Below are 25,989 nucleotides of genomic sequence, written 5' to 3'. Positions count from 1 at the left end.
AAGTCTCTTTTAGGAATACCTAACAATCAATTGATATTCACAAGAGACGTACCTTGACATAACCTTAAATCCGTCGCATTGTCCGTGGAATTGCTTTCACTGATTTTTTACAATTGTTATCCACTAAATTTGAAAATAAAAAATACTATCCTATTAAATTGTATGTGTATCAAATCAAACTAAAAAAATATTTATAGAAAAGCAAAAATTTTACGACATTTATTATTTTTATGCTAGTGAGAACCAAAACAATATGGGAATGAATGAGGGAAAACTGGATCCTACCACGTGATTTCCCGGCCAATAAAAATGTAGCGTTAAACGTTTAACGCAACCTTGTTGGAAGTCGCATAAGAAGTATAACTTCAGAAATAAATAAATAAAGTTTCGTAAGTCAGAACTGTAATCCAGAAGTAATCCGTTTTTTGAGATAAACGCATCGATTTATACTTAAGAGTACTTATTGTAAAAAGAGTGAATCATGATATTGACACATATTTATATTGATTCCGCGGTAACGATTATGACATAAATATTTAGGACTGACTTATGGCACAAAAGCCATTCAAAATTTACTAAGTTTTAACAAAAAGTTTTTATGCATAAAAGATTGTATTTATACCTGTTTATATGTCTGATTTTTCATAATATTGCACTACGAAAAAAAGAATGGTCAAAACTATCAGAATATGGTAAATTGCATCATATTTCTAACTCTATGGGAACACCATATAGCTCGATAATTTTTATCGATGCAACTCGGTAGTGATTTCAATAAAATTATCAATTAAATGTGGTTTTATAATCTTTGATAAAATTTGGTAAATGTGGTAAGATTTTGAAATTTTATTATGGCATAAAAGCTATTTTTTCGCTTAAATTTATTTTTCAGTTTTTAGTTTTTATTAAATGCGTTGTTATATAAACTATAACTTTGAAAACCAAACCTTCCGGTTAACCGTTACCGTACGAACAGAAAAATTACCGAATGAATGGTTTAAATACAGTATATTTTTGTTTTTATTACCAAAATTATGTTTTTATTTCCACAAATAAAAATAATACGGTAATTTTAACAGTAGTTTTCCTACTTTAGTTTTTTACTTTTCTTAAGGCTTATAATTGCAGATCAGTCTATTTTCAAAAATTTTATGTAACAAAAAAAAGAAAAAAATATATTCGTGTTTGCAATTTTTTTTTCTTCTTAAATAAGCAAGTACAAAACTGTTTTCAGACAGTTTCTATACAGTTTTGTTAGTTTCAAGATAAAAAAAATTTCCGTAATATTTTTGATAAGGATATGGCAATTTTTTCTTAACTAGTGGGCTCCATCCCCTGCTCGCTAACGCTCGCCAACCCCCGAAAATTGCTACGCAATCTTATACCCCGAAAATTGCTACGCAATCTTATATGGTTTGCTTCGCAAACCAAGCTCTCTTCTCTCGCTACTAACTTAGGTGCATTGCAAATGCACAAAATTCTAAGAATTCAAAACAATCATTCAAATCCATATAACAACTTTTTTTTAAAAAAAAAAATGCATCTTTTTAGTAAATACCAAGTCATTAAAATAAATTTGAATTCAAATAAATGACATGTAATTCGGTAAACCTATTAGAAATGTGCTATAGTATAAAATCTTAAGATAAAATTTCTAAAACTGATATCTCTTTAAAAAGGTTAAAATTTTGGCTATAATTAAGTCTATTAAAATGACAGCACGTCGTCTTCGCATTCTTTCACCAGTACGTCTTTCATAGCTGTCATCAATGCAATCTTCCAATCTTCGAGCACGCTTCTTTTGATTATACTTCAAAAGCGTAACAGCACGACTGAGACTCATTTTTCAATGAATAACTAATAACAATAATAAAACAAATAAATTCGTGATATAAATCAAAAATCGTCAAATAAATTCGTGAAAAAAAGCCTTTTCGACAAAATACTAAAATAGAGATCTATCGACAAAGACTACTCACTTCTGCCTAGCTTAATAGTATTTGGTGAGAATGCTCTCTCTGGTTATTTCAGTTTCCGTTTTTAAAAGCGCTATATGTTGAGCCACCACAGCTAGATTTGGCATGTGACATTTTTAGCGGCAATCATTGGTTGATTTTCTAGCGTTGCAATTCGGGGAATTGTAATGAAGCTTTTTTTTGTCACCATGTAAGAGAAATATATATATAGATTGTGGTATTAAAAAAATATCGGTAATTGCTTTTAATCTAAAATTGATGTTTAAACTTCTTTTCTCGATTAAGAATTTGAACTAAAATCCATCAGCAAAAAAAGAATTTTTTATGGCGCGTTTTCTCTTAAACATTTACTTTTATTTACTAGTGTCTCAGATTATCTTAAATATCTTTTATCCAGTCTTGACGACTTTGACTTTAAATGCTTATCCCTTCTTGTACTAAACTACAATACAATAAATAAATGGCTACAATAATCAAAATTTTCAAGCTGAGAAAAAAAGTTACACGACAAAATTTTTTTATTGTTTTTCTGAAATCAGCATACAAAAATCTGTTAGAATCAGTAATTGATTTCTGATTCTACATTGCTATCTGGTTAATCAATGTTACTTAGCAATTTCATTTAAAACAAATAATTCATGGAATTTCCAATATACACTATTATAAGTTGTTTCAAGTTCTTTATTCTATCATAAACTCACAATAAGTGAAAAATTAAAAAAAAAGAAGCATAATTTATTATTTTTACTTCCTTGATGATAAAACTCATCTCTCTTCTGTTTCAATTTTAAAACACTATTAAGATTAAAATATAGCTTTATTGTTGATTTGTTGTTAATCATCATCATCATTGGTCTGTCATACCGAGGTGAGCCCTGGCCTTCGCGAGGATTCTCTTCTAACCTGACCTTATCTCAGCAGCGTTTCTTCATCAGCCGCGTCGTCTCAAAGGATAAAGCGTTAGTCCAGCAATGAGGAGACACAGTTTCTAATCCCAGCAATGGCTGGTTGATGCGAATTCTGCTCCCGGCTTGCACCAGCCACAGTGCTGACGTAAAATGTCCTCAGAGGTAGACGGATTAGATGTTAGAGTACCCATGCCGTATTTGTTTCATTTATTGCTCTTTTTGCTTTATTTATTGTTTCATTAATTGTTTTTTTTTAAAAACAAATGTGATGCACACCTTTGTCATCTGCAAGATTTTTCAATGTTGTATCCTAAATTTTATTGTAAAAATTATCTAAAGCAAAATACTATGTATTATGCAATTTTATTTTAATAACTACCCACTGATCAGGCTCTCTCCCGGGGTTGTGGTGAGCTGAACTGATAGCCAGACGTGGACTATACGGGTAAGGGTTTTGCAAACCTAGGTACGTGTCCACGTCTGTAGGAAAAGGAAGAAAAAAGTCCCCTTGCCGTCCGGCTAACCGAAGGAGGTTTTCGCTGTTTTCCCTCTCCAGGTAACGTAAATTAGGGCTAGTTCAGTTAACTCAGAATCGGGTTGACTGTTGAACGCCGGCTTTAAAATAAAATATAAAAGTCAGTACCTAGGATGATGACTTAGATAATAAAGCGTTCACCTCGCAATGAGGTGTCCCTGTATTGAATCCCAGAGGTGTCTGGTTGATACGAACTCCGTTCCGGGTTCTCACTGACCACCAGTGCTGATATAAAATATCCTCAGTGGCAGATGGATAATGAGTTAGAATCTTCCTGGCACCGGGCTAACAGTAGGAGGTTTTCGTGTTTTTCCACTCCAGGTAACTAAAAACTAGGTTAGTTCCACAAAAAAGTCCTCCATGAAGCTAGTTTGTTCCAATGCTTGATCCAGGAGTTCCCTTATCTTCTGGGTTGGGTTCGAAATTACAAGGCTACGAAGTTGTTCATTGATAGTTGTCAACTCAGTATTGAGTCAGCTATTCAACGCGGGTTATAAAATAAAAAAAAATAGTGCAAAGAAATTCTTATCTGCTGAGTGGGACCATCTGAGTTTCCCTTGGCCATTTCCCAGATGGCCTAGCCATAAAACTTCTTTTAAATGCACATAAATCAGGACACTGCATTTCATCCTTTGAAGTTTGATATATATGGTAATATCATGTTCTCTATAGAGGCGGTGAACTTCATGGTTGAATCTCCTTCGCCATAGTTCGTTAATCTGGACACTACCGAAGGATTTTTCTTTCGAATGCAATAAGTTGTTAATTATATGCTCTATGTTTCGAATGCTGTTGATTATATGTTGATATTATTGAACCTATGTAAATTAATTGGCATAATTAAAACAGAAATATAAAACAATTTGTTTATATGAATCGTTCCTTTTCTGCAGAACTAATAGCCTAGTTTGTTCTAGCTTCTTTACTCGCGCAAGAAAAGAATCATTATTCGGAAATTTTAAGCATCTCTGTGCTAATGAGCCTAGTCGCTTGATATTTGAATTTTTTGATGGGTACGTAAAAAGTTTTGCGATTTCTTTTTCTTTTTTTTTCTTTTTTTTGGGGGGTTAAAATTTTAAGTTTCCGCTATATTTTTATAACATTTTAACCATGCGTATTATCGATTTAAAAAAGAAAAATTCTCACAATAAGTTATGTATCTGCTATATTTTGTTGATATTTTACACTTGTAATGTTCAAAACTTCTACAATATAGTCAAATATACCGTGATTCTGGCTTAATGGGAGCACCAAAAGAAGATATTTTTTTAATGATTTTGATAAAATTAACAAGAAAACGCAGTTTTATAATACGTGTTAAAATTTGGTAAATGATTTAAAATTAGATAATTTTATCATGATACCTAAGAACGTGGCATAAAAACCATTTATTAGGACAAATTTAACTTTCAATTTTGTACTTTTTTCTAAATGTGCGGTAATAAGAAATATAATTTTGAAATATACAATAATGGTTTCTGGTAAATCATTAGATAATGGATGGAAAAAATTACCAAATGAATCCTTTAATCAACGTATATTTTGGATCTATTACGGGAAAAAGTATGGGTATTTTTTACCAGAGATGTCATTACCATGCAGTACGATAATTTTACCAGAATTTTTTTCTCCGTGTAGCAACGCTTTTGTGGAACTTTTTTTTAAAAACATATTTTCCTCTGATTTAGTTCAATGCTTTATTTTGTTCCTGTGCTATTTTTGTCACTTTTGTTCATAATTTGATTTAAGTCTATCGGATATTTTTCCTTGTACTATGGATTAACACTACGAAATAACACTTTGACCTATGAAATAACACTACCAACCGGATATTAATCTGCACTAAATACTTACAAGAATTGACCGAATACATTTCTATTAATAGTATTTCCAACTAAAAACGTGTTTTAACTAAGAACATAACCTTGGTTTATATTCACGACCTGTAAACTTTCCATAACAATCCACGCACGAAATAAAATATTCCAGAAACTCATAACCGCCTTAAGTGAGACTATAATCTGCATATCCCCTTCTTCACATACGTTACTTCTACACAAAAATTGCGCCTTTAGCATGCATAATTCTACTTTCCATTATTTATGCAGATAAATTCTATCATCACTAAAGAGTCCTACCACCGTGAAATGCTGTCATTTCTTCGATTTGACATAAACGACGGTGATAAGAAAAAGAAGTCGATGATTTCGAAATTAATAATATTTTATTTCATATTCTGGAAAACGATAATAAATTTCCCTCTTGTAAGCTTTTTTTTTTATTTACTTTTGCGGTGCATTTGAGATTTTCTTTTATCCGGGTCTTTGGGTACTATTTAGTTATGTGTGAAGCATAGCGTTTCAAGAAACGGAGCGTGGAAAATATGAATTTAACGATGTAGTCAATTTCAAGGTCTGAAGATTATTTTATCCCTTCTTATGCGAATATGAAATATAATATGAATACACTCCCCACCACTCAAAGCCAGCGTCTTGAACAGGTGTATGTGACCTGTTGATATAACCTTTCTGTCGTTTTTCTAATTTTATATATTGGCGCTATTTTTTTTAAAGCGTGTCATTTTTTAAACAGAATTATCTTTCTTTATGTCATCTTAATATCCATCTTTGCGACAATCTTGCTTTTTATGTTGCTTGTTTTATTGTTCACTTGGTGCATAGGAAATGATTGAGACTGATTCATGAATCCCATTTAAGCATTTAAATTTTAAATTACTTGTTCGATAACTATCGCTATGATAAAAGTGCGCTTCATATTCTAAAGAGACTGTTAGATAAGGAGATTGTTTGTTAAAAAGAATAAAGAGATTATTCAAATTAAAGCAGTTACAATTTTTATTTTCCTTCGTTATGGTAAGAAAAATAATAAATATTTGCTTAATTCCCTAAAGTTATGATCTTAATTTGCAAAAATTGCAAGAAAGTTTGGGTTTTAGTCATAAAAAAAGAGTTCTACTGAATCTTCAAAGGTTAATATCAATCATTTATAGTTAGAAGGACGAAGGAAAAAAAAATACGGGTAATAAATTTATTAAAAATAAAATCAGTACGTAATTTAATGTTATTATTTATTCATTCTTGAGTGATGTTCTTCATTCTTAACATGTTATTATTTAAATAATTGAACGTGTTGGAAAAGTAATATTTACTAAAATATTCTTTCCATGTTTTCGTAATATAGCGGTCAAGTTTTTTAGAGTGTACAATGTAATATATTGTACAATATAATCTATGATATTCCTAATCAAATTTTGACTATTAATGTAATTGAAAAACATTGCTAAATCAATTGGTTGGAAAATGAAGGAAATTTTCTTATTGGTTCAGAACTCGCCATTGATAAAAATTAAGTTGTAGACGATTCCGTTATAATTATTATTATTATTTATAGAATATTTTAAAAATAACATCAATATTTTATTTTCAAGGTTATCTCATTAAAAAAAAAGGAATTTGTAGTACGTTCCTTAATATTAAATTATTTTAAATTCGTTATTTCAAATTATTTCAATGATCAACGTGAACCTGGTAGCGACTTTACACATTGTCGACTCCCGGGCACCTCCACTCGCCGCGGTTTTATTTGTCAACTGCTTAACCGCCTTATCTAGTAACCCTCACTCAGAGGCAACCCTACGCTCGCCGCATTACAGCACTCGCAAAAGTCATAAACGAATCTTCGCGCTCATGGATAATTTTAAAAGTTGCTTGTTGAATTAAGTTAAAATTTTATCCTCGTTTAAGACTAGAAAAATTCAAATAACGAGAACAAAATACTTCGTCCTTCTTTAAAGAAAGAGGAAGAAAAATTTACATACACACAATTATTTCAGTTAATTACATACATATTTCGATTAAAAAAATTTTCAAATAGAAACTATTCTTGTAAATTAAATAAAAATCTGGAGTAATAAAATATTTATATCTTCAGAATAATCAATTTCTTTTGAATATCTTAATTAATAAACAAAGTTTAAAAAAATAATCCCCTATATAAATCATCACATTATTAAGTGTACATATTTTTGAAGATAAAAGTATTAAAAAAAATTTACGCAGTTTGAAAAATAATTATTTTTATTTCCTTCATTTTTACCATGTGTTTTCAATTGTTTCTATTTTGGAAAAAATATGTATTCTTCAAACTGCTTACAATATCTTAAAAAAATTGCATATATTTTATACTGAACAACTTTTGATTGACAATATTTTCTTCATAAGAGAGTCCTTAAAAAAATTTGAAAATATTTTCATTAAATTTGTTCAAATATTTTCTGTAAAATGCGTGCTATTATGAAAACAAGGAGAAAAAATATTTTTAGTAAAGCCATGACATAAAGAAACAAATCTATGACATATTCACTACTATTTTCGTATAGTTAATTTATTTTTTATAACATCAAATCATATTTATTAAAACTTAAAGTTGTGGCTGCTTAACTTTTTTTAATGTTTCTTAAATTTGTCAGGGAAAATTCCGATATTTTCCATTTTTCTTGCTTCTATCACTATTATTTGTATATATCTGAAATTACTCACCTTCGTTTTAATTGTTTCCTAATTAATTTTATCATATATTTTGCTATATATATTTATCCTTTCATTCTATGCTTCATTAATTTCATAACTTATCCACCTTGTAACTTTTTATTCATAATTTTATAACAACTTTAGCTTATTAGATTCTATAACTCAACAATTGGTCTATATATTTTATAATTTCTTTATTCAATTTTTGGGCTTCTAAATAAGATATGGAAAAAATGCTATGAAAATTATTACGTTTATTGTCAATCTAAAATTAGGCCTTTTTTTCCTCCTAAGTGCGAAAACACATTTACTAACTTAATGTAACGTAATTTAACACGATTCATCTATTTTAATAAGAACGATTCAGAGAAAAGCAGGATCAGTAAAAGTGAAATGTGTATTTCAATTTATATTCTGCTTCAAAAATGAGACAAAAGAGACACAGAAAACTTTTCTGTTATTATTTAATAGTATTCATTAGTCTTTAAAATTCCAAAAGAATTTTTAAGTTGCTGGAATCATATAATAGTCTCATTTGTAACAACTAGTTTTTATAATTTTTTTTCACACATTAGCTTTTATTGTATGTAATTTGCTTTAAAAGTTCAAACATTTATTCTTAGATTGTCATGCAGTCTGTGTGTCTGAAAACTGTATGACCTATTTTATTTTATTTGTTCCTTGCAGAATGGTAATAATTGTTTCTTATTTGGCAATAAAAATCTTACTTTTGCTGAGATAACTGATCGCAAGAGTTTTGTTTTACTATCATAACATCGATTAATTTTTTTGAGAAAAGCGTGAGTCCTCAGCCTTTCAACCATATTGCTTTAAAACTACTTTCTTTATTTAAAGTAAATTATTAAATTTAAAAATTGTTAAGATTCTCTTATTTGACTCAATATCTTGTCTTTAATGAATCAGAAATAAATAAACAGATTGTCCTTATATGATATAAGTTATGATATGAGTTATGATATAAGAATGTCAAAGTTAATGCTTACTGTTTACATTATATTTTTATTTTACAAATCATAAAAGGTTTTCTTTAATCAAAATTGTGTTCACCTCATAAATATACTTTAACAGCTACAAATTTTTATGTTCTGGCTACCAAAGCTGTGGAGTTGGCTAATACGTATGAAGGAATTTATCGTTTGGGACATAACATTTACAAAAAAGTGTCAAATCTAAGTACAATTGTTTGGAAGCAAATATTATTCGCACTGCAAATGGGAATCATTACATCAAATTTAATCATAGATATCAATGTCAGAAAAGTAAGAAAGAATAAATTCATGTATAAAGCTGACAGCAACAATCTCCTCATCATTACACGTATATAAAATGAAAATGCTTAAAACTCATAAATTGTGTAGTTACTTAAATTAAAGGTTTCAAAAACTAAACAATAAGGTACAAAACCCTGCTGCATTATTGAATATTACGTCCACATGCTTGATAAAGACACCATAAATTATTTGCAATAAATTTATAAAAATAATTATAAAGCTATATTCTACTCATATATCCTACACCCATAACAAAACTTTATCCTAAAAAGGATATAAAAAAGTAAGAAATAAATATGTGTTTCAGGAAGTCCGAATAAAAAAAGAATGATAATACACAAAAACTTTTAAAGCAGCTAAATTTATTCACACCTCATGTTCACTCATGCGTTTTTTAAATCGTATGTCGCAAGTGAAACATGCGCGAATTAATATTCGATGATTTTAGCGAGAAAATTTGAAACCCGACTTGGCGAATGTAACATTGGCGAATTTCAAAATACGGTGCCAAAGAAGTGCCCGGGAGTCGACAATGTGTAAAGTCGCAACCTGGTAGCAGAGGCGAACTGCGTCATTCAATTAATATTCCTGAATTTATCTGAAACTAGAGTTTTGTTTTGTTTATCGTTACACTTTTCAAACTAAGTAATATAATTATTACATAAATGTAATTGAAATGTATTACATGCTATATATTTGAATAATATAATTCAAACTAAGTACTATATATTCTTCTGCAGAACTAAGTACTTTAAAATAAACGGTAATTGAAATTTAAAAAATAAATTACGTACTTATAAGCCAAATTAATGGAGAGATATTACTAATTTGTTTTCAAAAAACGTAAAAAATCGCCCTATTATTATTTACGACAATGATGATTAATTAATTTTGATAATAGGTACCAAATTAAATAAAAAAAAGGACAAATATATGTACTAAAAAGCAAAATAAATGAAGAAATAGTACAGATTTGTGTAGGAAAATCGTAAAAAATTGCATTGCTATTACTGACACCAATGATGCTTTATTTATTTTGGTAATAAGTATGAATTGGAATAAAAAACTAGCTATGCTTAGTGCTTAGTTAATGGAGAAACAAGTACGAGTTTATTTAAAAGAAAAGTAAAAAATCTTCATGAATGATTTTTAGCGACATTTTTGTAATAAGTACTGATTGATATTAAAAATTAAGCTATGTTAATAACAAAATTAACATAGAAATGGTAATAGTTCGTTTAAGAGAAGAGCAAAAAATTTTAAAACTATTAACTCCAATTATGTCGAATTAATTTTAATAATAAATCCTAGAATAAGAAATAATAAGAAATGATAAGATAAGAACCCCTTAATAAGAAATGTGAAAAGAAATTATTTTACAATTTACAACACACGAGTAATCTGAATAAGAAAATAAAAACCATTTAACAGCAATCTCCCACGTGGTTGATTAGGGTTAATTATTAAGAAAATGAAGAGAAAACTATACGATGTGATCAGGATCAAATAATATAGATACAGCAATCGAAAATAAACATTCAATAAGTATTTAAAAACGGAAGAACCTTCTAATAATGAAATAACTTTGACTTAATAAAAACCGAAAGTGAACAACTTTCTTTAATAAAACCACAATTAACATAATTCTCAAAACAAATCAGTATTCATTAGTAATCGATCTTCAAGAAAAAGGAAAAAGAAGACTCACCTCTTTTATTCGAATTTAAACAACAGTCATCAAAAGTTATCATTTTTGAAAATATTCATTTTTGGATGGCACCATTTTTTGAGCTTTGGTAAAGTGTAACCAGTGGTTCATCCTTTTCACAAAATAATTAAACTTCATCACAAATCAACGATAAATGAGAAACATTAAATGGCTGTACTGTAACAAAACCGTCTTAGAGAAGAAACGTTTAACACGTACAACGCACTCAACAAAAATAATAGAATTTTAAGCTTGCAATATTTCTTTTGCAGATGTTTGCATTCAGTTATGTAATAGCATTAACCGCTACACTCAATCGTTGCCAAGTGAAAAAATAAATATAAAAAAAATATTTTAAAAAAATGATGACTCCAGATGTTTTAGGAAACTTAAAATCGTCTGCATTTTACCATGAAATATGATTCGATGTTTCGCTTAACGATTTTCCCCTACTTATACTGTTTTCTCTATTCGCATTTTTGTAAGTTATAAAATTAAGTTTAAAATTTTACACAAATTATTTTAAGCATTTCGTATTTCATACTACGTATTATTTATTAAAAGTAAAAGTTAACATAATACATACCTTAATGCATAATTTAAATTTGTCTACATTTCTTCCTGAAATGCAAACTTTATCCAAATGTATTCAAAAAGGAATAAATTATTTTATTTAAAATTAAAAGATTAAATAAGGATTTCAAGAACACTTAGCCTATAAATTGTTCAATCAAAAATTTTATTATTTTTCTTCCTCTGCAATACTAAATTTTAATAAACTGGTTGTGGCTATGAATGTTGTGAAAATTTTGAAATATGTAACATGAATATTAAAGAGATTATAAGCATANAAAAATATATATATACTTTTCTGAATATTGGAGTGGGGTATGCTGGTCCAATCTAGTTAAAGGCTTCCAAAAGAAAAGGTAGCATAGGTAGAAAGGTAGAAAAGGTACCTACAAAGAATGTATCGCCCTTCGGACTTTTTTATGTTTCGTAGCAAGAAATATTTATTTAGAACTAGTTGGGGATTTTAAGTTATAAGCATCTGTTCTTGCTCTAAAGCGTTTCATTGGTAAACGTGGGCAATTTACAGATACCTGGAGCAATTATGGAGCAAATTTAGTAGGTGCAATCAAAATATTAGCAGAGGCTCAAATGCCCATAGCGGACCGAGAAAAAATAATTTACCACCAGACAACAATAACAGGTGGATATAACCATCCTTCAGTACTTCACATGGGTAAAAATGAAAGATGGAATAACTTTTTCTACTCTTTTGACTGAGTAAATTATTACGTATTTTGTATCGTTCGTTTTGTGAGTTGGGGCACTTGTTCGACCAATGTGTTTGTATTTCAGATAGTTAGGGAGATAACTTTCAATATACTGAATGCTTAAACTGATTCAGTATACTCTTTTAATACTCTCTAATAATATACTCTTTTTCCTGTGGAATATTATTAGCAGCGTGCGAGGCAATAACAAACTTACAACTTCTCGTGATAATAGTAAATAAAGTATCGTTGCCATCTTACAATTTCCAAAACTACACCAAAATTGGCGTTTCTGGGTGTAAAAGCAATTCAAGAATAGTGTAAATGTGCATGAGTTTGGAGTAAGCATTTTCTATTATTGGTTTTCAGATTTGAATAAGCCCTTTAAACTGTATATGAACACTCGATTCGGTTCGATGAGTTAGTTTAAAAGCACCATTGGTAAAATTTAAGAAAAATAGGAAAATGAGATATTGTGACTATTAAAATATGCGATAAGTATTGGTTTATAATATAAGAACTCCTATTATTAAAAACGATGAATTAAAAACAATCTAAAATGATAATTAAAAAGCAAACTAAGAATTTTTCTACAAAGAAAACATTTTTATTTTGCTAATTAACAATCAAGTATTTTGTAATGCAACTACCTATCAAAATGTATCATAATTTTGCAAATCTACCAAAAATGGCATAGAAATTTCGAGTGATGAATAATAGAAATGCTTTTTTTTCTGCACTATCTTTATATATCTGCACTAGCCATCTCTTTTTTTACTACAAAGTTTTAAGCTTTGCTTCTGGTTATTACGGACATGAGATAAGTTTTAGTTATATTTAAGTAATAAAATGTGTTATATTTATTACAGTGCTACGTCATTATTCAAAATTTATTGTGATATTAATTACCAATAAGTACTAAAATCGTTCCCAGATGTTACAGAAATAAGACTTTTTTTCGAAAAAAAAACAGAAAAAAAAAAACAGACCAACTTTGTTTTCCAGTTTCAAATTATCTAATATTCTGCTTAAATTAATCATAACTGTAAAACTAAAAATTGCATTTTTTTTTCAGGCTCCATCTTTGTCAGGCTCCATTGGCGGTGTGAACCGAGATAGTACGTCCTACTTCCAGCGTAGCAATGGATTAAGTGCATATCATTCATACATGGAGAATGGGCATTGGGGAAGCCTAGAAAATGGGGCAGCCCTACAATCTTCGCAGAGTCACCTATCTAGAAGACAAGGTAGATCTGTTTTTAAATTTAGAAATCAAAATATCGTATGCGAACTGCGACTTATTCATCTTTGGAATACTTTTTAGGCTCCATAAAGTTTTTTCCCTTCCAAAGCACTCTTTCATTTTCTTTAAGAAATGTAATAATTTTAGTGATCCCATTCACAGTTTAGAAACTTTTTCAGTAAGAAAATTTATTACTCAAAACTTACTTTTGTTCATCCTATTTTGCATGAGACTAAAAAAAAATTGAAGTTGAAAATTAGTAAGCGATTCTGAAATAGTTGTCAAATATAGCAATTGTCAAATAGATGTCCATTGTTGTCCTGCATTTTACAAACGTTTAGTCAGAAATATACACACAGGCACATGAGTCACAGAACAGCAAGGATTAGAGCATCTATTCAACGGTTTGCAACGCAGCATCTTCTGTTAGTTATTGCAATTACTATACAACAGTTTCCGTTATAGATGCGCTTTATGATTCATGGCAAGAAATGCGAAGCATCTTACGTTGTTTCTTTCTATCGCTAACCAGCATATAATTTTCTTTTTTAAAGAAAATTAACTGAAGAGTACTTTTAAAGCCCTTTCAAAAGGAATAAAATATCCCAGACCAAACAGATTTTTTTTCGAACGTAATCAAAATAATTTTCAGGAATTATTTAAAAAGTTTCTCAATAATTTAGTTAGGAAGTCTAGATACCCTGCATAAAATTTCCTTCTAAGACATTAATACGTGATACATAAGAGTTTAATATGTTTTTTTCTTGAGAAAAACAAATTTAAAATTTAGCAAACCTTGATTCATAAATTTCTACAAAGTTTGCATTGCACCCTTTGTTGTACTTTTTTTTCACTTGAATTACTAACTAAAGTAAACTTATGGTAATAAAGTAAATTAGATAAGTAAGTTGTGATTGAACTTCGCATCGTCTACTGCATGAACTTTATAACAACGAATAAAAATTTTTTCATTATATATTATAAGAGATTTGCTTTTATAAGTTTTTCCCCCCAAAAGCATAGTGGTTTTTTTTGAACCACACTGTGTTATGTATTAATCGATAAAATCATATGAGTAAAGTTTTTGGGTAAAAAAAAAATTCTCTAAGAATATGTAAAACTCAAAAAAATAATTTTAACATATTTCAGGCATTTTAGAACAAATATGAAAGAATGTACAAATTAATATAAAAAGAATACAACATTTTTGCATTAATTTTTTCTCCCTAAAGTTAAAGAAGAGTCAAATCCTTATTAAATTGTTTGATTAAAAATATTTTAAAATCCTTTTTTAAATTTTATGAAACTTACGTACAATTAACATGATTTAAAAAAAACAAGCAAGAAAACTGAAAAAACTAGATAACAGATTTTACAAAATGCTTAAGTTAAAACCAACGTGAATCAACGATGATTTGTGACTAAAAAAGGCTCATATAAAGAACATTTTTTATTTTCCTATCCTTTTTTTAAGGGAAAAATTAGAATTTAGTACTACAATTTTTATAGATTTTTTTTAAAGATTGTTTATTTTAAACAATTTATTGACTGAATCATGCCAGTAAAAATATTTAATTTTCAAAATCTAAATGATCAAAATTTAAAGTTTCTATTAGTTAAAGAACTCTTAATTTTTAAAATCTGATTACTTTCCACTCAAAAATTTTTCTTCTTCCTACTGAATCGTTTTTTTTTTTTTTTTTAATTTCTGTTGTTCTATTATATCAATAAATCAATCTGAACATTTAATATTTTAAAAAAATGATCAATAAAGATTCAATTTTTTTAAAAAAACTTCAATTGTATCTGGGAAAACGAAAGTCGATAAAAATTTTTAATTTGCGAAATCTGTTTAATAAAAACTTTTTAAAAAAATACATATTTTATTTTACTTCCTAATGTACGAAAAAAATCAAGTTAATATAAAAAATTTTTAACTTTAATAATAATACAGTGAATTATAATAATTTAAATAAAAGCTCAATTAAGCTTTTTGTTCACTTCTAATTATATTTGTTAAAATACCTACTATTTACTGATTTTAAAAAGAACTTTCAATTTTTAAAATCTGATTACTTTACACTCAATTTTTTTTATCTCTATAGAATCGTTTATTTATTTTATTTCTATTTTGTTATTAAATGAATAAATAAACAAATATGAATCTTTAATATTAAAAAATAGATCAATAAATGCTCAAATTTTTTTTACCTTGAGGTAAAATAAAAGTTGATAAAAGTTTTAAATCTATAAAATCTGTTTAATAAAAACTTTGAAGAAGATAAATGCTTGTTTAATTTTAATTGCATAAAGTAAATTAAAAACTCGTTACTTCGAGTTATTTCAACCTTAAGAAAAAAGAATAACAATTACCACTACTTGTGCGACAGATGAATTATTAGTATAAAGAAGTATTTAATTTAATTTATGGAGTACAAAAAATGCATTAACCACGTGCTTTTAATCACGTTCATTTAAATTTATCGTGTTGAAACGTGTTTAAAGGTTATAGCCTTTCTCATCTGAGAAAACAGAAGGTCGTTAAAACATAAACGACTCGACTAGGTCCCGCGATTTTTCATAATTAAACCACTCCCTAGGTTAAACTGTTTAGAAAGGCCTGCCATTCCTCCTTAATGAATCCAAGACAAAAACAAAAAAAGACACTGCCATAGCTTCCGTTAGTCTTTCAAAGCTACGAAAAAAAAGAAAGAAAAAAAGACTTTTACAATAAGGAGAAATATAAAAATAAAGCTTCAAAGCCCTAGGCTATGAAGGTAAACTATGTTGTCGTAGCGACACCTGACTTGCTTACACAATCGCCCATTTCAACGATATCAAAGCTTATTCAGAGAGTGATTAATAGCATTGCCGGAAACACGCTGCAGTAATTGATCTCAATTGGCCATTTTGCTTCTATTCCAGAAGAAGAAAAACCTCGGTGAATCTTGGAAGACCGTTCCATTCTTTTGGCTAAGAAATTAAGTGCTATGTTGCCTCATTAGGCAATTATGTAATTCGATGTCTGAGCTATAATGAAAAGGAATATTTGGCGAGATTCCCTTGTCTTGTCGTCGAAATTGTGAGCAAACAGGGATGACAATGTTCCATGACTGAAGGAATCATTTATATCCATGGTCTGGACCCTTTAATTAAAGGATATTTTGCTATCGAGAAAAAGGGGAGGTATTTTGGAAAGGGCGTCGAAGCTATTTCGTGGTCCGGTAAATACGAGGAATGTTCATAAATTGATGTTGATTGAGCTTTGACATGATTGAGAAAAGAAAAGAGAATTTAGGGAAGCATAGTTTGGTAAATTAATGGCCATACTGCAAGAAGGCTTATGTCAAACTGAATAATAAGAAATATCAACTGAAGGTAAAAGAACTTAATGATTTGAAAGTTATTGAGAAATAGATTAGACAGAGTATAATTATTTATATAATATAAATATTATTCAGTTCAATTTGTATATCGTTCTTAAGTCATTTGTAATAGTAATTGTTAAAAAAAAGTATCAAAACTTTTAAATTAGATCAGTCAATGCTCTAAAATTTCTTTTATTTGTACTCAAAATTAACGAAATTGAAAATTGAATGTATTGCGTACTTAAGGATTTAATGTTTAGAAGTACATTAAATACATGGAATTTCGAAACAAATAAATAATTAAGTAATTAATAAATGAAATGTGTTTTTAATCACGCGACTTATTCAACCGCTTAACTGGTAGAATTATTAATGCACAAAACAATCAATTCCTGAAAATATTTTTACTCAGGCTCAACTTGAGAAGATCAATTCAATAAAATATGTCATAATCATGCATTGATTATAAAATAAAATGTCTTGAATTTACAATATTGACTTATGAATTGCTAAATATTCCGAAATTTTGTAACCGCAACAAATTTTATAATGACGTAATAGTAACGTAGTTAACGTTAAATATTTTTAATAATAGTAAATAATAATTTAAATGATAACTCAAGCAATCAGTTCAGCATTTATTTCAGTTAATTATACCTATAGTGCCTGTGAAATTGTAAAACAATAAAAATACAATTATCTAGTTATTAAACCCTATCATTAAATATTTTTAAAATTTTAAAATTTACATACGAATTTACGTAGTAAATTCTTAAAACAATGAAGATTACTTTAAGTGAGATATATTCGAAAAAGTGATAACCAATTAAATGAGCTTATAGTACTAATTTATATTATATATATCGAACAGAGTGTTAGTTAATAAGAACATATTATAACACCAATAACAAATAGTTAAATCACACTATATTTAAGTCTTTATTATTATTTTTTTACTCTTTAGCAAATGAAGTAACTGCAACCATACCTGAAATAAAATAAATTATGTACTTATAATTATGAAACCTTTAAAATAGCTTATACTAGGCTGTGCCAAAGACACACATCTTAGCCTAGTTAAGCCAGTGTTTATGACCCAGTTGGAACAATGGAGTTTCATTAGAAGTGCAAGGTTGATATAGTGTTATAAACATGTGACTTATTAGGACATCTTGAAACTACAAAGATATCATTAAATAACCTCTTTCAATGCCTTAGAGGTTGTGATAATTCCTGAGTGCCTAAAGTAGGATCGCGATTCTAAAAAGCAAAAATAAAAGCACGGGCTTATTCTATTTGAATTATAAATAAGTATAAGTTTATAAAACTTAAATAAAATATAAGTTTTTTTTACTATCGTTTATTAACGATGTCCGCTTGCCGAAGACTCCTCGTGTAGTAAATGGTGACGGATGCACGTTAAATCTGTCGAGTCGCTAAGTCCTCCATGTTCCCATAACAAATTAAAGCCTCTGGGTATACTGATCCAGGAGTTTCCTTGTCTTCTGGATTGGTTCAAAACTGCAAGACTACGGAGTTGAACATTAGTAGCCGTAAACCCAAAATTGGGTCTGCTGTTCAACGACGGATATAAAATAAAAAATATCGTTTATTAAAAAATAGGCAGTTATTAAAATATCTGCCTAAGCCCCTTCCTTCGAAAGAATTATTATTGTTATTTTAACTTTTTAATACGAATATAATAATCATAAAAACTAGAAACATTTTGAGTATTTTTGTCACTAGCGCTTGTCATTACAATTCGAAATTAAATTATACAATTTAAAAGAAATAAACTGTTTCTTCAGAGATAATTTTGTTTTGGCTATTTCGACGCAGCTTGTCTTGAGTACAGGCTGTTTTTCGGGGATATTTAGCTTTGAGACATTTTCATTGATATCTTTGAAATTATTTAAGGCTATGTATGCAGTGCTTTCTATTTTGATCAGGTTTTGATATAAATTCTTAGAGCCCTAGCCAAAAGTGATGCAAAAAATTTACACTACGTGGCTCTCACGGAATTGGAATTTTTTTCTAAACTGAAATCTGTCAAATCACTATTGAGGAAGATAGAATTTAAAATATCAAAACCAAGTTTGATAGCCCGATGAAACTTGGAGATGTTTCTAATAATCGCCTTTCAACGTCTCTGTTTTACAATCAAACAATCAAAGAGGCTTTGATGCTTTATGTTCCACCTTTCTCGGTAATGTATCATTAGATTTCGATAGTATTTTAATTTTTCTTGCTTAGATATTAATTAACTACATGTAATGTGTATATTTTTTCGAAATTCAATTTTGGAATGAATTTTAAAAATTTATATTACAGGCAGTGAACGTCCAGCGTAATTTTAAAAGTATTCCGGCCTTTATTTAAATTCTATCTTCTAAGATTTTCAATTATATAATTTTAAAAATTATTTTAATTAAACTTACTCTAACTTATATAGTTTCAAAAATCAAGAAACATTAAAATACGTCTTTATCTTATAAATTTTTCAAAAAAATTTGAAATATTTGAAAAACTAATTTCACGTAAGAAAAATTATAATAATTGATGGTCTGCGAAAATAAACTGTTATAATTTTTTTTTTCTTCATAATTTCATTCATAATAGAATTTGACCCAGGAGATTATCACCCATTCAATGAAGGTCGCGAATGTGTGAATTGTGGGGCCATCTCAACACCATTATGGAGAAGAGATGGAACTGGACATTATTTGTGCAATGCTTGTGGCCTATATCATCGAATGAATGGTGTCAATAGGCCACTGAGTAAACCACAAAGACGGCTGGTAAGCATGGAATGGACATTTTTTATTACTCACAACAAAATATAGAATACACAATAATAAGCATTCGCATATCTATAACTAATAACAAAATGCATGTTTGTGCTAAAATTTTCTTCACTTACTTTTAAGCTTATTCTTAAACTAATTCCCTTTATTTCAGGCTCTGATAAACTATTTAATACTTATCTAAAATTTCTATCTGATTTTTTGGTATATTAAACAAAGCAATACATCTAAGTAATCAAATTAAAGCATTTATTCTGCCAATCTGAGATTCTGTAATTTTTATCCATAATACTACAAATACGATACTAAAACGTTAATAAATTCTTTATTTAGCCAGCTACTCGTAGGATGGGACTCTCCTGTTCAAATTGCGGGACAACAACAACCACTCTATGGCGACGAAATAACCATGGAGAACCTGTGTGCAATGCCTGTGGTCTTTATTACAAACTGCACAATGTGAGTATATGTTCTTTGTCAGTCTAAATTCATCGATTATCTTTGAGTTTTCTATCACTTTATGCTGCTTTTAAATGTATTGATTACTTGTTTATTTATAAAGTATTGTAAGGAATAACATAAAGTATCCGCCAGTCGAAAACGGCATGTTAGGTTAGTAAAGCATGCCATTGTGTTAGGACACTTTTATGTAAAGTTCATGCATAGTATTTCTATCGCATTATTCCCACCATAGATCGTAAACAGCGGGACTTTTACTTCTGCTGCCTAAGAACAAAAACGTGTCAATATTCTTGTCTACATGACAATTGTCAAAAAATCCCCGCTCTTGTCTATATAACAACAATTGTCAATAACTCTACATTTTTTTCTACATGACAATTGTCAATAACTCAACATTCTTGTCTATATAACAATTCTCAATAACTCAACACTCTTCTCTATAAGACTCAATCACTCAGCACTCTTGTCTGTATGGCAATTGTCAATAATTAAACACTCTTCTCTATACGACAATTGTCAATCACTCAGCACTCTTGTCTGTATGACAATTGTCAATAACTCAATACTCTTGTCTGACATTTGAAATAATCTATATGACACTTTTGCAGATTTTTTGATTTTTATTTTTAACTCGTTTACTTATTTTATGAGACAGAAACTACCTAAGTATCTTTTTTTACAAACATAAACTCATTCTAAATTTTTTTTAAAGCAATTTAATAAATTTTTGCACCAATCTCGAATATCCGCAAAAAATTTAATATGCATTACATCTTTAGCTTCGAACCTTAAAAAAATGATTACCAAGCAAATAAAGATACTTGACTTCAGTCCTTCACCAATAAGTTCTAATATTTAATAGTGATTTAAATAAAATCCTGTGGAATGCTTGATGTGATCGAAGTGTAACATGGTTATTCATGATTTCAGATGAACAGACCTTTAGCGATGAGAAAAGCTGGAATACAGACTCGTAAAAGGAAACCAAAGAACACTAACAAAACTGCATCAACTGTGAAACCAGAACAGTCTTCATCCTCTGGTACGTAAAGTACATAAAAAAAAGCTATAAATTACAATTATTACCTTTATTTTTATTAAGAATAGCACAAATTTAATTTATACAACTCATAGATAACTTTACGCAGAGAGGCCAACTTGCTCATGACAGCGAATAAATATTTTCGAGTGGTAGTTTATTAATTGTCATTCTTGTTGTAGTAAATTCAGTTTATTAGGTTTTTATTCACCACTATTTTTAATTAATTCGAAGGCTTATATAATTCACCTCTTTATTAGTCTCTTAGTGAAGTCATGCTAAATCTTTAAAAAAGTAAGCACATGTCCGGATCAGTTGATATCTCTGCTTTACGTACCTTCATAAATTGACAAAAAAAAAGTTAAGAATCGTATAATTATGTAGTTAGTACTGGGTCTATACACACTGTTAAAAATTTTTATTCGAATTGCATAGAATCATAATATTGTTCAAATTTGCTGCACCCTTAGTATGGTGATAAATTGAACCTTATTTTCATACTTCCTTGATTTCACCACATGAAACGAGGGTTCAACTTGTCCAGTGCTTCTATCCAGGACAAGTAGTTGTATATCAACCAATAAAATCAAATTGTTCAATATGTTTTTGTTCAGTATCTGAAATGTATAAAATAATGAGAGTCGTTAAATTATTAGTAGTTTTGTATTTAAGCTTTGAGGCATTATTTGTGCTGGATTCGCATTATTTAGCTTTATTTATATACAAAGTATATCCTTTCCTCATTTGGATAGTTGACTGTGGAACATTATCGCTGTCAGCGATTCGCGTATTTGCGAAGAGTTCTCTTACATGTAGTTTCTAAGCATTCGCACTCATGAATAAGGCAATCGGATGCATTGTGAATAGCCATTTAAAAGGGTATCAAAATTATACAGACGAGAGTCTGTTAACAATTCCTTTGAAAAGAAACAATTCACTTGAAAAGAAAGAATAGAGCAAAGTGGGACGTATTTGAAACATTTAAAAGAATTGCAGACACTACAAGTTGTATAATGTTAACATGAGTCGCTGTTGCTAGCGACATGCTGACGTTGCGAAAGTGGTAACTTGTTTTGTCCGCTTGATTATATAATTGTCACTGAATTCGATCAATTTTGAGTTTATGACTGCTAATATTCAACTTCATAGCGTTGTAATTTTGAGCTAGATCCAGAAGACAAGGGAGCTTATGGATCAAGTACAGGGAGAAATTTGCCTTCATGCAGGACTTTTTGATGGATCTAATCCACATTTACATTATATGGAGAGGAAAACCAGGAAAATCTTCCACGGTAAGCCTTACTTCAAGGGGAATCTAACCCATGATCCGTCTACCACTGAGGATATTTTTGCATCAGCACTGTGGTCAGTGCGAGCCGGGGGAGAAATTTTGTATCAACCAGCCATCGTTCGAGTTCAAACCCGGTTCACCTAACTGGGAGGGGAATGCTCTATCCCCTGAACCCCACTGCTTTGTCCGTTTGATTAGATACCCGCTGCGCAAACAAGAATTAATTACTGACTGGGTGGAGATTGTGCATCTGGATAGAGATGAGGATCTCTTCAAGTAAAATGAAGAAGTACGCTAAACGGAGTGGAATGCAAAGTTTCTTTTGTTCACTTCCATAGGTTTTAAGAATATTCTGCTTTTATATAATTTTGGACATAAAATAGTATGCAGTGGGAATTGAAACTGAAAACAGTATGTATCTACGGTGCACTAAGTTATGTTCATTTTAAGAACTTGGGGCACAGAAAAAAACTTCGGATCGAATTACGCTAAGAAGTATTGGAGGTCAGGGAGTAAAATTTTACTCCAAAAATTTATTGCACCGTAAAAACGTACTTTTTACCGCAAATTTATTTTTACTGTAAAATCTTTACTGAACAAAAATCTAATATACTGTAATTTTTATGGGGGGGAATGGATTTTACGGTTGCTGCATTTAGGGTGCCAATACTTTTTTAACATAATTTGATCTGGAATATTTTAAAGTATGTTAGAAGTTACTATGAAAATTATAGTGGACATCACAAAGGAAAATAGACTTTAAAAATTGTTAGTGCACAAAATGCAATATTTTGAAAGTTATTTTTTCTATTGATGTGGTAAAACGTTAGGCTGTTCTATTTTAAGTTTATAGTTCAAGTAAACTGATTCTATTGATGTTTATTCATTCCAGATATTATTGATCTTCAGAAAAAACAACCTTGCGACAACAACTCTCAATCATCTACAACGCCATCCTTGCAATCACCATCCACAAGCCACATACACAGCTCTCCGCCCCCATCCAATGAAGCACACGCATCAACTTCGGGTACACAAGTGGCAGGATCCGGTTGTCATTCTGTCTTACCACAAACATCCTCATCGCATCACAAAACGATATCTTCATCGTGCACGCAGCACACAGCAATGGAAATGCAACATGGAAGTTACGCAAATTGCGTAGACAGTTCCTACCAACATTCTTTCAGTTCTGCAACGTCGGAATCTAGACCTTGTTATAACGATATGAACAGATAATATGTTTTTGTTTGTTTTGTTTTTTTTCACTTCAAAGGACACAAATCTTACATTTATGTGAAATGCACACAGTTGAAAGATAAATTCTCAGTTAGGCACGGATTTTGATGACATTTGCATTTTTTCTTCTTCGTTTGAGTCTCTTTTGCTCCATTCTGGCATTTTTTTAAAGATTTTTAGGTCATTTTTTCGTTGAGAGTTTGGGATGCTATTTTTATTTTAGATTTTACTTGATATTTTTAGGCAATTTTAAAACTTTAGAGCATTTTTATTAATCTTTAGATGTACAGGCTCATTCTTACATATTTCAATGGAGTTTTACTTCTTAATGCAATACTTGCAAATATTTCTCTTAAAAAATAGAATATGGTGAATTGTGTCAGTTTTGTTTAGTTTTTTTTTAAAGCCTGAAGAAATCGCAAGCTATATTGATAATAATTATTATATTGAAACTCTGATCAAAATTTTTAATTACAGGCAAATTTTTTAAAATGTTTTTAGGGCATATTTTGCTATTTTAAGCACATTCTTTGTTATTTTCAAAGGCATATTTAGGGATTTTTTAGGGCATCAAAATCCGGGCTTTAATTATCAGTGATGATGAACTGTTTCGCTGACATCATTTCACATGCCTACTACTTCAACGTGATTAATATAAATGCTACTTCGACAAAATCACTTTGCTTACAACTGCGCCACCTACATTTATTTTAAGCAATCCTAGAAGTTTCTTCCCATTTTTAGAGATTTCGTTTTGTGTTTAGTTCCTAAATAGAAAAATGATAGAATGTGTGGAATTATTTTGAATAAATTTTCCGAAGAAAAGTCACCTTTCATTGCAGCATGAAACTGGTTTCGATATTGAAGCAATATTTTCCCATCGTTCAAAATATTGCACAACATTATCTGAATCAGAATATAGTACAATATGTTGTTTTTGCATAACTTTGATTAGTACAAAATGCATGTTTGTATTATCAAAATATTCTACCAAGTTATGCTGATTTGTATTGTTGTTTGGAAAAGTATCAAGCTTTAAAAATTTATTCTCGAAAACGATTTTTTCCCCTGTTTTTTCTAAATGTTTATCAGTAAAGTTTTTTCATTTATTAATGGTTTTTTATGACTGAATTCCGTTGAAATAATGCTGCAACTTATCTAACAGAATTTTTTCAATTTCTACATGAAATTCAACGTTAGAATTGTGATCATCGCTGTTTCCTTAATTAAGGTTTTGCATTTCCTCAGAAAAATTCAGTTTTTTAAATGAAGCTTTTTTAAAAAAAAAAAAAAAAAACAAATTTTGGGACTGATAAAGTAACGTATTTTAAAGGGGAATTTTTTCGATGAAAAATTCCTGAAATCCGAAAAAAAAAGAAGAATTCGATGAAAACTGACCCATCTCATTAAAAGTTTACGGATAGAGTAGAACAATCGAATATTTTTACAATGTATATAAAATCAATAGATTTGCATTAGACGTATTACCGATTTATTGATTGGGTAAGACGAAATAGGTAAAGTGGTCTGTCGGCAAAAGCAATTACACTCGGTGTGTTGTAAAAATTGTCGGTGTTCACATCGGTGATATAAAGTTTGTGCATATTCGCGAGTGTCACACTGAAATATTTCAAGAGATTTGTTTCGTTGCTTTTTTACGACATGGCTTAGTGTTATTCTGTGATAAAATTCAACGAATTAGTAATTTTATTGTTGCGTCCTTAGAACTAAAGTGTAAATCAATTGCATATACTACACATTTCAGCGCTGATAAAAAATATGACATCGTAATGAATGGACTGTATTTATACTTTATATTCCAAATTGCTGTATTTTGATGATGTTATTAATTTGTGTGTTAATAAACAATGAATAAAAATTATCATGTGTAGATTGAAATAATACTAATATCATTAGCAATAAATTTCCATTGCATATTGTCTAAATCATTTGCTCTTGTTTTGAAGTAATGTATACTCAAGGTATTTAGTTTCAAACAGTTTTAAAAATTTTGCAGGGTCCTTTCTTACTTAGGTTTTTTATTTATTTCGGTGTTTGAGGAGTTTTCAGAAATAATCTAGGTATTCATTAAGTTAGAAATATAATTCCACGTAAAAAACTGAGAAAAAAAGCATGGTCAAAACTGCCAGAATATGGTAAAATTTTCCATGTTCCTGGAATGAGAACACCAAAAAGCTCAGTAATTTTTATAAAAGAGCTTTAGTAAGATTTTGTAAAATTAGCAATAAAATATGGTTTCATGAAATGTGATAAAATTTGTAAAATTTTGTATG

At 29.4% G+C, this 25,989-nt stretch overlaps 1 protein-coding gene across 2 annotated transcripts in view; it reads left to right on the top strand.

The window, feature by feature from the left end:
• The window catches only part of LOC107456132 (transcription factor GATA-4), a 127,926-nt gene extending 102,301 nt beyond the window's left edge, over positions 1–25,625 (top strand). For both annotated transcript variants that reach the window (XM_016073913.3, XM_071183370.1), the window contains exons 3-7: positions 13,325–13,496; positions 19,480–19,658; positions 19,998–20,123; positions 21,057–21,168; positions 23,349–25,625. In XM_016073913.3, coding sequence (XP_015929399.1) covers positions 13,325–13,496; positions 19,480–19,658; positions 19,998–20,123; positions 21,057–21,168; positions 23,349–23,695 — 936 coding nt within the window. In that variant the 3' untranslated portion in view covers positions 23,696–25,625. The remainder of the gene's footprint in view (positions 1–13,324; positions 13,497–19,479; positions 19,659–19,997; positions 20,124–21,056; positions 21,169–23,348) is intronic.
• Positions 25,626–25,989: the final 364 nt, after the last annotated feature.

This window comes from Parasteatoda tepidariorum, chromosome 7, assembly GCF_043381705.1.
Source record: "Parasteatoda tepidariorum isolate YZ-2023 chromosome 7, CAS_Ptep_4.0, whole genome shotgun sequence".
Taxonomy (NCBI): Eukaryota; Metazoa; Arthropoda; class Arachnida; order Araneae; family Theridiidae; genus Parasteatoda; species Parasteatoda tepidariorum.
Note: the sequence above shows the minus strand (reverse complement) of the source record. Positions and strands in the feature narration are given on the sequence as shown.